Source organism: Crocodylus siamensis, chromosome 3 (assembly GCF_052110815.1).
Source record: "Crocodylus siamensis isolate JL-2025a chromosome 3, ASM5211081v1, whole genome shotgun sequence".
NCBI classification, from domain to species: Eukaryota; Metazoa; Chordata; order Crocodylia; family Crocodylidae; genus Crocodylus; species Crocodylus siamensis.
This window is the reverse complement of record NC_143397.1, coordinates 180,583,762-180,596,479: the sequence shown is the minus strand read 5'-3', so window position 1 is coordinate 180,596,479 and position 12,718 is coordinate 180,583,762. Positions and strand designations below refer to the sequence as shown.

At 43.4% G+C, this 12,718-nt stretch overlaps 1 protein-coding gene across 1 annotated transcript in view; it reads right to left on the bottom strand.

The window, feature by feature from the left end:
• Positions 1-765: 765 nt before the first annotated feature.
• Positions 766-12,718, bottom strand: part of LOC149869183 (desmoglein-2-like) — a 41,271-nt gene continuing 29,318 nt past the window's right edge. Inside the window, exons 10-15 of the mRNA XM_090039874.1 lie at positions 12,142-12,284; positions 9,530-9,757; positions 7,762-7,989; positions 4,839-4,963; positions 3,272-3,655; positions 766-2,567 (exon numbers count right to left, since the gene is read on the bottom strand). Coding sequence (XP_089896000.1) covers positions 1,494-2,567; positions 3,272-3,655; positions 4,839-4,963; positions 7,762-7,989; positions 9,530-9,757; positions 12,142-12,284 — 2,182 coding nt within the window. The 3' untranslated portion in view covers positions 766-1,493. The remainder of the gene's footprint in view (positions 2,568-3,271; positions 3,656-4,838; positions 4,964-7,761; positions 7,990-9,529; positions 9,758-12,141; positions 12,285-12,718) is intronic.

Below are 12,718 nucleotides of genomic sequence, written 5' to 3'. Positions count from 1 at the left end.
CCTGGGGGAACAGGGACTTTCCCAGTGCCTGCTGGTCCCCCCTGGCTAGTTTGTAACTCTTGCTTTTTTAGTTTTAGTTTTTTATAATTTAAAGACTATATAAAATATACTTGTTTTTAACTGCTTTCCATAAGCTTTTTATATTTTTCCCCATATCAAATAAAATATAATCAAATCCATCTCTAACCAGAAATCTCAGCCAGAAGGTAATATTGAAATACAAAGCAACGTAACTGCATAATTAGTAATGGAAGGAAACCGAAAATATTAAGCAGAATCCCTCAAGCCCTGTCTGCAATTTAAGGGAGTGTCTACATGTGCATTAATGCACTTTAGTTGATGCACATTATATCTAGTACGTCCATTGTGAGGTACTAGGAAATGCACATTAGCTGATCTTAATGCGTATAATTCATAAGTACAGGTTTTAGTGATGCTTCAGTGTGTATTAGCATATTCCAGTGCATACTAACTAAAAAGCAAAGGTGTTTTAGTGGCGCTTTAAAGCACATTAAAATAGACTAATGTGCATTAAAGTGCATGCATAGACATGCCCAAAGGCCCCACTTCCACAAACAAAACCATGTACATAATTTTTGCTTTCATAGCTGAGCCACCACTATTCCCTCTATATTAATGTGTGATTAAACAAAAACGGTTGTTAGTATTTTTTTCTTTGTCCAGAGTTGCAAAAAATGTTAGGAAGAGTTTGGCCTTTCATAATGACCTATACTTTAAATTTTTAGCAAAATCTACTTCAGCTGCTAGACTTAAAAATAGATATATTTATATATATTTACATAGGTGTATATCTACACATGCACATACATCCCCTAAATATTATAGTTCTTTTCTTTTTTGAGTATTTTTTTCTAATTTCATCATTGATACATTAAAAAAATGATTCATTGTAATTCCTGTAGTTAGCATGTACCGTTTTCCAACACACATAATCAAGGCCTCATGTATACAGCACTGAAGTCAACAGGAGTTTTGGCATTGACTTCAATGAAAGATGATCAAACTCTAGATAGCAAGTATTTTAACTTGTACCTTCACTCTTTTGCCTGTGAAGTCACTCTCCTGCCTGAACCTATGAATCAAGAGTCTATAGATATCTTAAACAATATAAATATGAGCAGCAACAATAAGCATCTGATTCTCTGGATTTACATCTACAGCTTGCAAACCATGGAAGGAAATGGGAGTGCCTTTACACTGAACTATTAGAAACCTTCACACCAAATTATTAGAAGAAAATGAGTAGGAGCATGCATTTAGTCACCCATGTTGAAAGCATTATTGCTAAGGCTGGATACTTTTTTTTCCCTGGAGCCATAATTCTTACTTATAGAAACCATTGAGAGAAACATCAACCCGTGTTTAAAAGCACCAGGACCCACCTCCTGCCACTAAAATTTAAACTGGTTAAGTGTTTATGGTAGAGATGTAAATGGTGCCTAGTAGATATCCTAATCTGAAAGATAAGTAGTTTATGAACGGGTATACTGTACAGTGCTATATTTTGTGACCTTGGAGGTCTTGCTTAGAGGAGAATTGGAGGGAAATGTCCCCTCTGAATTTAACCCTCTGTGATTAAGGAGATGATCAGAGATTAGTACATGCTCCTGGCTTCCAACGCCAGAAACTGCACTTTGTATCCCTGAAAACTCAATTGGCATTGTGTAGCTAGCTTGTAGACCCAAGGAGGGTGCGAGTACCTTTTCAGACACCACCACATTTTGTCCTTCTGAGAAACTGGGAATGCTTAAAGAGCCCTTGAGTTCTGAACTAGGCACAAGCAGCCTTTCTCTTTCTCTCAGAACAACGTACTGTGAATCTGGGAAGTCTTGCACTTGGAGGACTCCAGGCATTGTGCCATCTGACTTGATCAGCCTTTCTGTTACCACAATATTGTTTTCATGGGGCAAATTAGGGACTTCTATCATGCCTTGCATATGGGAAGCAGGTGCAAGTACTCTTTCTGTCACCACAACATTCTCATCAAATGGATGATCAAGCATTACTGTAGTGGGTTGCACAGTGGGGCTAGCAGCATAAGATGTTTCTGTCACTCTAACATTTCTGGTAGCTACGGGATCAGGAACAGATGTGATGTATTGTGGGCCAGGCCTGGATTCATATGATGTTTCAGTGACTGTCTTCTGAGTGAAAGCTTCTGAACCTAAGCCACTAACCCTTGGCACAGGGTCATGTAGCTGGAAGCTACTGCCTGAAGCATACACCTGTTCTGAACTGGATGAGTTTTGTTGATCTAAGAGGTGTGGCAATGCATCATTAAGACGTAAGCCTGGTTCATTCACTGCTGGACTAGATTTTCTATCTTTCACCACCTGAGGAGTGTGCTGAATGCTGCCCATGCATATATCTGCTAGGATCTTAAATTTGTCTCCTAAATCATCCAGAAAATGGTCATCCAAGTCGCTCTCAATGAAGCTGCAGCAGCCAATAGAACCATGAAAGGAGCCTGCTTCTTCCTGAGAGTAAAGCAGGAGACAGTCTTTTGCTGGTTGAGCTTCATCTTTTTCAGCAAAGGAGCAGGCTTTCTAAAATACAAGAAACAAACATACAGAGTTTCAGATTTTGACATGTCCTCAATACTTAAATTTCTCTTGCTGAGCACATGTAGAACTGCCTAAATTCTGTGACAGAGTTGCCTGGTATCTCTCCTGGTCCAAAGTACTACCAGGATTCACCAAATAATTATCCCCTCCCACCACCTGCACAGCTGCTCTGCTCAGGTCTAACCCCATGTGACTTGTGAGGTAGGCATGGAAGGAGGTAATGCTACTGCTGCTCCTTTCAGTGTGATACACCACTGATTACTCAATTACATACTAAACAGGGTGTGTCTATACATTCATTAATGCGCCATGGTTACTGCACATTAAGTTCAGTACTAGGTTAACCAAGTACTAGGTAAACCAATGTGCAGTAACTCACACTACTGCGCAGTAGTGCTAGCACACAGATTTTTAGTGACACTTACTGTGCAGTAACCTAATTGTACTGCGCAGTAGTGTATTAGCATGATTGTTGCCCACCACCTTAATGTGCAGTGTTATTAGCCTACTGTGCAGTTAGTGTCTCATGTATTCGTGCCCACAGAGATACAAAAACCCAAACTCCATAAAATATATTAACTTTGAAGTACCCTAAATGGATATTCCCCTAATAAACATAAGATTCACTTTTGTTTTTATTAACAAGTCAATGTCCATATACTGTTATTCTTAAATCAGACTCTTACATTATTGAAGTACTCTCTCAAAAACTCTTCATTCATGGTCCCTTCAGCTCCCATTGCTGTGAACTCTCCAGCTCTCATTGCCATGGACTCCCCAGATGCCATTTTCATGGTTCTACCAGCCGCCATGGCTTCAGCCTCTCTGGCTGCCATGATTCCAGTGCCTCCAGCAGCCATGGCTCCATAACCGGCAGCTGAAAGAAGATGTCTCTGCTCCTCCCATTTCCCATCAACCATGTTAACACCACTGTAATGCTTTCTCATGTTGAATGTGGAACTGCCTCCTCCAGCAGCAGCAGCCCCTGCACTCATTGCTGCTCCTGCTCCACTGCCCATGTTTAGCATTGTGCCGTTTGTTGCAATGGGTGCAACAAGGTTTAAGACTGCCTGAAACAAAAATTAATTAGGTGAGGCAGGTATTAATTTGCTGTGTTCTGCCAGCAAGCAGTTGGGTTGGGTGGAGCCCAGGAGGGTGGCAGTTTAAATGGCTGTTCGATCTGCAGTTACATGTGCTGTTGCAAAAAGCAAAGTGCCCCATAAAAGAGGGTGCAGCCCTCAAAGAGGGTGATGACTATATAACAAAAGAAGCTAACATGAGCCAGTGTATGGATATATTATACCCTCCTAGGTTAAAACTAATAGGGATGAAGGACAATGAGTTCATCTGGTATAATTTTCCCCAGATGCTCTTATGATCTGTTGCTGGGGAAGCTGCTCAGTCACATCTGCTGGCTAGGTGCTGCCTGGCTTTGTCCGCCCTTTATGGCGATCTGGCTCCCCCCCCACCTCCCCCTGCCATTCCCCAGAGGGCTGGCACCTTCTTTCAAAAGGGAACCAGACAAAGCGAAAGCCAATGTCCTGCTGACTTCCACCTAGATAGCCATCAGTGTCAGAGGAAAACGTATCTGTGTTAATGACAGCCTGGCAACCCTGCACTTTCCCATCCAGCCACAGCCTTGTAGTTGTCACTGGGCTTTACAGAGTTGCAGAAAGGCAAAAACATACCAAGAACCCCTTGTTCTACTTCCCTTCAGATTCTTTCCAGCTACTTTTGTTTGATTACAATATTTCCTTGTATCTAGACCACATAGTAGAGGGCAGTACTGGGAACTTGGATATGGCCCTTTGACTTTAAGTTAATCTGTTAGAAAGCTCATCTTTCCAAGATTTTTTGCTGTATTTGCATTCCCCCACAAATTGAAAATGAATACTCTCTCCTGTGAATGCAAATATGTAACCCTTTTTGATACTGATTTTCAAGCGACAATATTTATCCCAGACCTCCTTCCTCACGTCTTACTCAGAAAGATATTGTTACCATTTGCTTGATTATTTTTCTTCCCTTGGCAATTTAAAACACACGACCGAATTTCCCAGAACTGCATATGGGATTTAGTGAAACATAGTCCATTAATTTTAACACAATCAATTTTATTTACTGGTAATGTGTGGCTACATCCCTGGGCTGTTTTGACATTGTAACTCATAATCTAAGAGACATACTGAGTGAGAAATTAAAATACTTAAGTTCAAAAGAAAGAAAACTGAAAACAGGCACAGGCAAACATACCTTATCTTCAGGTGCTGCTCCTTCACTATTCCATTTCCGCAGTATCTCTTCACTACTGTCAGGTATTGCTGTGAATCCTTTAGGACCTGCTTTCCCATGGCAGAGCAACAATAAGAGTGGCACAACTGCAGAACATAATATATCATTAATTGTGATATGAGTGGGACTCGCATCACATTAAAAGTAATATTAATGTTTTTGGGACTGGACTTAAAAAATCTGTCTTTAATTAAGTTGATAATAAGCATATATAAAATGGATAAATGCATGTTCCCTAGGGATTGAGCAAAGACTTTCTAGAATAGAATGCAGAAATGATGAAGGTTTTGATCCATTAGTGTTCATATACTGGAATCCAGACGTAATCCCACTGAACTAAGGCCTAACTATCATCACCTCGTTTCAAAATGTGCAGCTTAGTTTTCTGCTATTAAACAGCTAATTTGATATACACACATCTAGCCACTCCTTGCACATGTGGGCACTGTAAACTGAAGCAATGTTGCATAAATATCTGAGCTATCTTTATATAAGCTAGCTCAGGTACCTGTGTCAGTCTAGCTGTGGCAGCACAGAGCTCCACATGGGCTAACTTGCCCTGCCTAGAAGCAAGGTAAATTAGTCTGAGCAGAGATCTGCACTGGTGTAGCTGGACTGATACCTGACGTGGTTCATTTAAAAGCTAGCAATCTACACTGCACAATGCAGCCTAGACTGTAGGCCCACCATCACTTTAGAACAGGGGTCTGAAACTCATCTGACCCTATAGGCCAGGTAAGCGGTACAGAGCCAGTCCATGTGCCAGATGAATGGTGCACAGCTAGCCCTGCAGGCTGTACTGGGTTCACAGATTTATCTGTGAGCACTTTTCATATTAGATCCAGCACACGCTCAGTTCTGAGACTGAGCCACATCAGTGCGGGGCCAGCCCAGGATGCATACATACGGTGCCTCCTCCAGCTGGTCCAGGACCCCTGCTGTACGTAGTGCCCATTCTGGAATGGTGCTAGGAGGTGCTGTGTGCAGTGCAAGACCTGGACCAGCCCACGTAAGCCCCATGTGCAGAATGTGTTCTGGACTGACTGGGGAGGCCTGCATTCAGTTTGGGTCTGTGGCCAACTATGGGGAGTTGCTGCACATCCTGAGCTCTGTGTACAGGGACAATCCAGCACAGACTGCATGTTGCACTCCAGATCAAGGGGCAATATCACAGGCAGGTTCTTTGACACTCTTGCTTCAGAAGATTCCATGCCTACACTTTTGCCTACACTTTAGTGCAGCATGTATAATATCTTGGCTGTCTCATGGCAGAGCAAGGAAAAGTAATTTAGACTTCAGTGAGGGGGCACAAATGAGGAGAGGAAGGAAAGGGTGCCATTTTTTGAATTGAGTCAGAAGAATCTTCCAAACTACAAATCTGTGGATACTTAAATCATTTGTCAATGTACCATACACAAAATGTAATTGTTATACATAACACTTTTAATGCAGGTTCAAATCCTGGCTCAAATAAAGTTAACAAGAATTTTGCCACAGACTTTAATGGGCTAAAGTTATCACCCATAAGGTATTTGTAAATGATAAATACATTGGGTGGGGGCCACTCTTTTTTGGTTATTGTATACAGTCCAGACTTAGTGTTTCAGGAGAAAAAGCAGTCCTTTTGTCTTTGAAAACGAGCCCCAACAAAGTGTAAACTATTTTGAATCACATGAGGTAAGGTAAGGAGGGGATAAGTACCAGATAAAGGTATAGAGATTGCAATCCTATCCTACATGTATTTAATAAATTCAACAGTTATTGAACTAGAGTTAATACAAGGAGCTATTATACAAAAAAAATTAAAAATTAAAAAAACAAATAGACCTGCTGAATTGTTCTTTCTTGCTGAATGGCACAATAAACCCTCAATTTCAGGATCAGCCTTAAATGCCAAAAGTCAGTAACTTAGGATAAGTCTATACTTAATAGCAATGTCCTGAAGGACGTTTTGTAGGGGTATGTGAAATGGGCCATATTTGACTCTGATTCAGCCCAAATCAGGGACAATGATTTGACTTGTTGATTCGAATCACTGTCCCCGATTCAATTCAGTCGAATCTGAAGAGTCGATACTGATTCTCTGAATCAGCAATTTGGCCATAGACACAGCTTTAAATGTTTGTTTTTGTTTGTTTGTTTTACATACCTCGAGGTACCAGGTGCAGCTTATGAACGCTGTGATGCCGGAGCAGATGGAGCACCCCACAGTAGCGTGGTGGAGGGGCCCCCACGTGCTTGGCAGTCCACTTCCTGGTCTGACAGGGAGCGTGCAGGGTCACCCACCCCCCCGTGCCTCCCCGGTTCAGCAATCAGCTGCGGGGGTACCCTGGGTGCCCCCCAGACCCAGGAGGCACCAGTTGCTGAGCCGGGGGGGGGGGGGGGGGGGGGGGGGGCATAAGGGGCCCCCCCGGACGTTCTTCGGTGGACCCGGAAGTGTACCAGAAGTGCTTCTGTTCCGCTTCCAGGTTCACTGCTGAGCATGCTCAGGAGCCTCCCACACTCCGGTGGGAAGCTCCCTCTGCTTCACCATCGCAGCATTGATGAGCTGCTTGGTACCTTGATGTATGTAGAAAAAACATTTAAAGTGGTGTCTATGTCTGAATCACTGAATCTTTCCAAATCAATTCAGAGGGTTCTGATCAGATATGCTTCTAGTGTAGAAAGCGCCCCACATAGCACAGTGTGGCATGCCTGAAGGTGCAGTTGCTGGGTGTCGAGTGTTATCAGGTTTCACAAAGAAGCCCAATAGGTGCCAGAAACACAATCCATGATTTAATAAAAATGGAAGGGATGGAAGGGAATAAAAACTCTGCTTGTTGTATGTGGACTCGATACAGAGCATGCGTTCAATGGTTAGAAATAATACAAAATAAATACTTACGCAACAATAATAAAAGTGCCAAAATTATTAGTGCAATTGCTGCAGGTCCCAGTACAACTGATGAACCAATTAGTGCATCCCGACAGCTGCCACCCTCGACACATGTACAAACACTCAGTTTAAGGATTTGGTTTTCCGGACAGCTGAATCCTTGATGATCTTGCACTAAAAGCTGAACTTCAGTCTTACCAGGTTTTAGATCTTGTGGCACCAGCTGAATGCTAGTTTCTTTGGAGAAATAAAGAGATCGTGAAGGAGAAATATAAGGAGTAAAATAAAATATGAGTAGGGGAACATTAGAATTTGTTTCTTCACTTACTAAAGTGAAAATTAAATCCTTACTAAGACAAAAAAAACCCTAATTAGTACAGGAGAACTGACTTTAAATAGCTTCAGCAAAAACACATGGCGTGTGTCCAGATTAATGTGCAAGTGGAGTTTGCTGCACTGCAGACCTGTCTGTGGTGCTGCAAGCCAGATGCGCTGCACATGAATGCAGTGGCTGCACTGCAAATTAGCAGTGCTGGGGGAGGGATTGACAATAGGAGATCCCAGTGTAAAAAAACACAAAGAAAAGTGTGGTGACATATGACAGCAATGCGCACCACCCAAAACTGGAGCCTGGCCAGTACAGCCAGGCTCCGCCTGCCCAGATCACAGCTGCTGGCCTTCCACATGGGGCTTCCAGCAGGAAATCACACATGGAGGCACTGAGTCATGTGCCATCAGGCCAGATGGGCTCCACGCCTCTACATGAATTTTCCTACTGGAGTGCTAGAAGCCCCACACGGAGGCACAGATCCAACCAACCCAGTCTGATGGCATGCAGCCCATACCCACCCACAACCCCCTCCCTTGCTGCAGGCAGCTCCTCTCCCAGCTTACCCTGCTGTCTAGTCACACAGCTCTGTGCCTCCACATTATGGAGGTGGGGGTACAGAACCTGCTGTGGTTAAATTATGTAAAATTATGCAATTATGCATGGTCACACTTTTTATATGCAAAATTCCATGGGCACATAATTGCTTAATTCCCCAGGATGTAATAGGTGCCCAGAAAGTTTGGTCATGAGAGCTCTTTTCTATCTGGAGCATGTCCTCAAAGCAGCTGCAGGGATGGCAAAGTATAATTGTGGGGGCTCATCCTGCTCATTCCACTGTGCAATAACAATCACACAAAATTGCTGATGGGTGGGTGCTTATCCAAATCAGAGTGCAAATAAGACCTCGTGTCACCATTATACTGTGGGAGGTAGGACTACTACTCAATGCCATTGCTTTGGTGGTCGCTCCCTTTTTCTACAACACTGGAGATTCTTGGGCAACTAGCAATCTGGCATTTTGCTTTTCCATGGTTACATTATTAACTGAGCTGCTTTGCATGCAAATGACAATGGCATCTCCTGCTGCAAGGCTACAACTCCAAGTTCAGTAACAAAAAAAAGAACTTTCTCCTCACAAGCTCTCTTCTTGAGGGCTGAATCCCAACATCATCCTCAAGTGCCCAGTTGTCAACAAAGTGACTCTGCCCAGTATGATCACTTAACAAAGGCAAAGGAATTGGTCTTATTCCATGAATACTGCATTCTGCAGCCATTGGAGAGAACAGAGATTGGAACCAAACTTCAAAATTCTTGTCCTTCATGTGTGACACAGTAGACGTTGGGTACTTTTTTAGCTGAGGCAAAACCCTGGAATACGGAATTGACTAGATTCAACATTATAGCCAACATTTTAGGAAAAAATAACTCAAAGTGACACTTTCTTACCATTTATGGATCCAATCACCCATTTGTTTATCATTCCTTCAGGTTCATCAATGACACTAAAAGTGAAGGGGGAACTATTTGGATAAGCGTCTCTATCTACGGCGGTAACATTGATGAACTTTATATCTGAACATACAGTTTGCTCTGGATTCACAATAGCAGGACAATTATCATTATCATCTTTAACCTGAAGAACAATGGTACCAGTGGCTGTTTTCTTAAGTACACCTGCAAATATTAAATGTAAAAAATTAATTTTAGTTTTTACAAGTTTTGTTATTCTTTCCAGGATATAAAATTAGTAATATAAATTTCAAAGCACAACTATAATAAGGCACATTTTATAAAATAAGTATAAGAAAAGCTCCGTTAACCGGAACCTTACAAGCCAGCATGTTTTATTAACTGGCATGCTGGCTTGTAAGGTCAAGTGCCCACTGTGGCACTTCCGGTTTCTCCAAGCCCCCATGATTCAGGGCAAAGCAGCCTGCGCTGCTGAGCCCCCACATCTCAGGACATAGCAGGACTGCCTTCCTGTCCCTCAGGGCCCGTGGGAGGGGTGGCAATGCAGTGGGAAGGTCAGCGATGCCATGGGAGGGGCAGTGATGCCCTGGACGTGGCGGGAGAAGCGGCGGCCTGAACAGGCAAAGACAGGCTTCTCAATTAACTGGGATATTTTGTTATTCAGCACCCCCCATTCCCCATGGGTGCCGGATAACAAAGCTTTTACTGAAATTGAATTTAAAAGAATTATGATATAGAAGCAAACAAAATGCTAAGCAAGAATACTAAACATATTTCACAACTTTGAGGGTTCCTTTGGCTTAGCAACTCAAACCATTTAAAGTTCTAGTGGATTTGATAAATTCTGCTAACTTTTAGTACTCAGGGATTATGAATTTCCCCACTGACAAGGACTGTTCCTAATATACTGGCTCTGAACAAAAGCATTTCTTTCTCTTCTCTTGTAGAATGGTTTAGAATCAAAATGCACATTAAAAAAAAAAAATTCTATAGTACCACTACAATTTTTGGGTGAGTCTGTGCTGGATCTATTAGAGATAAAGAACTGACAGTCCAGAGAAGAGAGGATTAAGCTGGCTAGGGGGGGCACTGATAAACATTTTTTTGGCCGATACGAATGGCCTATTATTAATCAGCCATATCACCCGATACCAATCTGAAAACTGATATGCAGCCCAGCAGCTTGGAAAGTATCCTCCTGCAGGTAAGTCGGGGGAGGGAGAAGGGTAGATCAAGGCTCTGATGGTGAGGGAGAAAGTGGGGCAGGCACTGCCCATCCAGGTTGGTGAATGCGACCCCACTGGGAGTGGGACAGAGACGCAGGAAGCTTTTCTGGGGGGCATGGAGGGGTGGTGAGGGGACCAGCTCCCTGCCACTGCACATAACCCTGGAGCTGGCACAGGGGGCAAGTGGTCCCTTAGACTTGTGTGTGGGGCAGGAGCAGGCTGCCTGTTGTAGGTTTGGGGCCAGGGGCTTTGCCAGCTTCTTTCTGGCAGGGGGGCTGGACTGGGGCAATGCTCAAGGAGAACAGTGGTGGTGGTGCTGGGGGGGGGGGCTACAGCTTACCTCATAGTCACCACTATCAGTGCTGCTACTGCCTGCCCTGCCTCCACCTCACCTGAGTGCAGTCCTTGCCCAGCCTACCTCCTGGGAAGAGGCTGGTGCAGACCCCCAGCCTAGAGCCAGCAGCCCGCCCTCATCCCATGCACAGATCTGGGGGAAGGGGAAGCACATGCCCCCCATACCTCCCCAGGGGATGTGCACAGTGGCAGAAAGTTCCCCTCCCACAGTTCTGTCCTGCTCCCAGCGGGGTCACATTCACCACCCTGGCTGGGTAGTGCCTGCCCCTGCCCTACTCCCTCCCTCACCATGAGGGCCTTGACCTGCCCCCCCACCCCACAGATGTACCAGCCAGATGCTGCTTTCTAAGATGTCAGGCTACATTTCTGATTGTGTGCATGCTGCAGCTGTGCACATGCACATGGCATTTATCAGTGACATTATCGGCTACAACAGCCAAAAAAAGCCAATTGCCAATGTTAATTTTCCTCTTATTGGTGCCAATCCAATATGTAACCAATATATTGCTGCATCTCTAAAGCTGGCTTTAAACACCTGTACACTTCCTGGATTCTGGACTAATTCAGAACAACCCCAGTATAGACAGTTGTGAGGGGCAAAGTTGCAGAATCCAGTCTTTGTCCATTTATGTGCAGAAGTGCTGGTGGTTAGGGTACTATCCTGGGAAGTGGTAGACAAGTAGAGCCTAGAAGCCAGGTATCCAGCTTTCTGTAGTACCTTCTAAACATTAGATTATAATAGGTAGGGTCCTACCACGGCTGCTGTGATTTGTACTAAGAGCAATGCTGTTGGTATATGGGAAGTAAACACTTACTGGATCAGGAAGCTAAGCATTTTTACAGTCCAAAAAGTAAGCACAACATGGGGTGCCTAAATTGTATCCAAGTTCCCTAGCTCAGGCATGTAGCTTGCCACTGTGGATCTGGCCCCAAGTTAAGCAATGCAAAGTTTGTGAAAAAAAAATTTCAAAATGCACATGATACGAAAAGAAAAGCCTCACAACTCACCATCAGTTATGGCCAGTATTTTGACAACGTAGGTACCATTGACAGTGGAAAGCAACTCATAATCAGGTACTTTAACAAGTGTGATTTCAGCTGTAGCAGAATTTATGTTGAACCAATGATATATATCATTGCTTTTGGCATACCTGTTTAAAATGATAAAAATAAACATAATTATAGACATTATACACATGAACAAGGCATACAAAATCAGTTTAAAATTTACCCTATACCACTGTATCTTCATTTTCCCCACAACCGCTACATATTTTTTCCTAAGCATAGCATGAAAACAAGCATCATGCAACAGCATCTCTAGGAAAAGTTTTAGCATTTGGATCCACAAGTAAATATCCTTTTCAGAAGGGATACTCATGTGTTCCCATATAAAATAAACTAAATATTCTGGAGGTAACCCCACACATTCTAGATAAGTTCTTATAGATAGGGGTCTATCGAACTCAAGATGGCTGGCTGATTTCACAGGCAGATCCCAGGGTTGGCTGCCATTATTGTGGGCTGAGTGTAGTCGGGTCACCCCTTCACCTCTGATTGGCTGAGGGACCCTGACAGTCCTGCT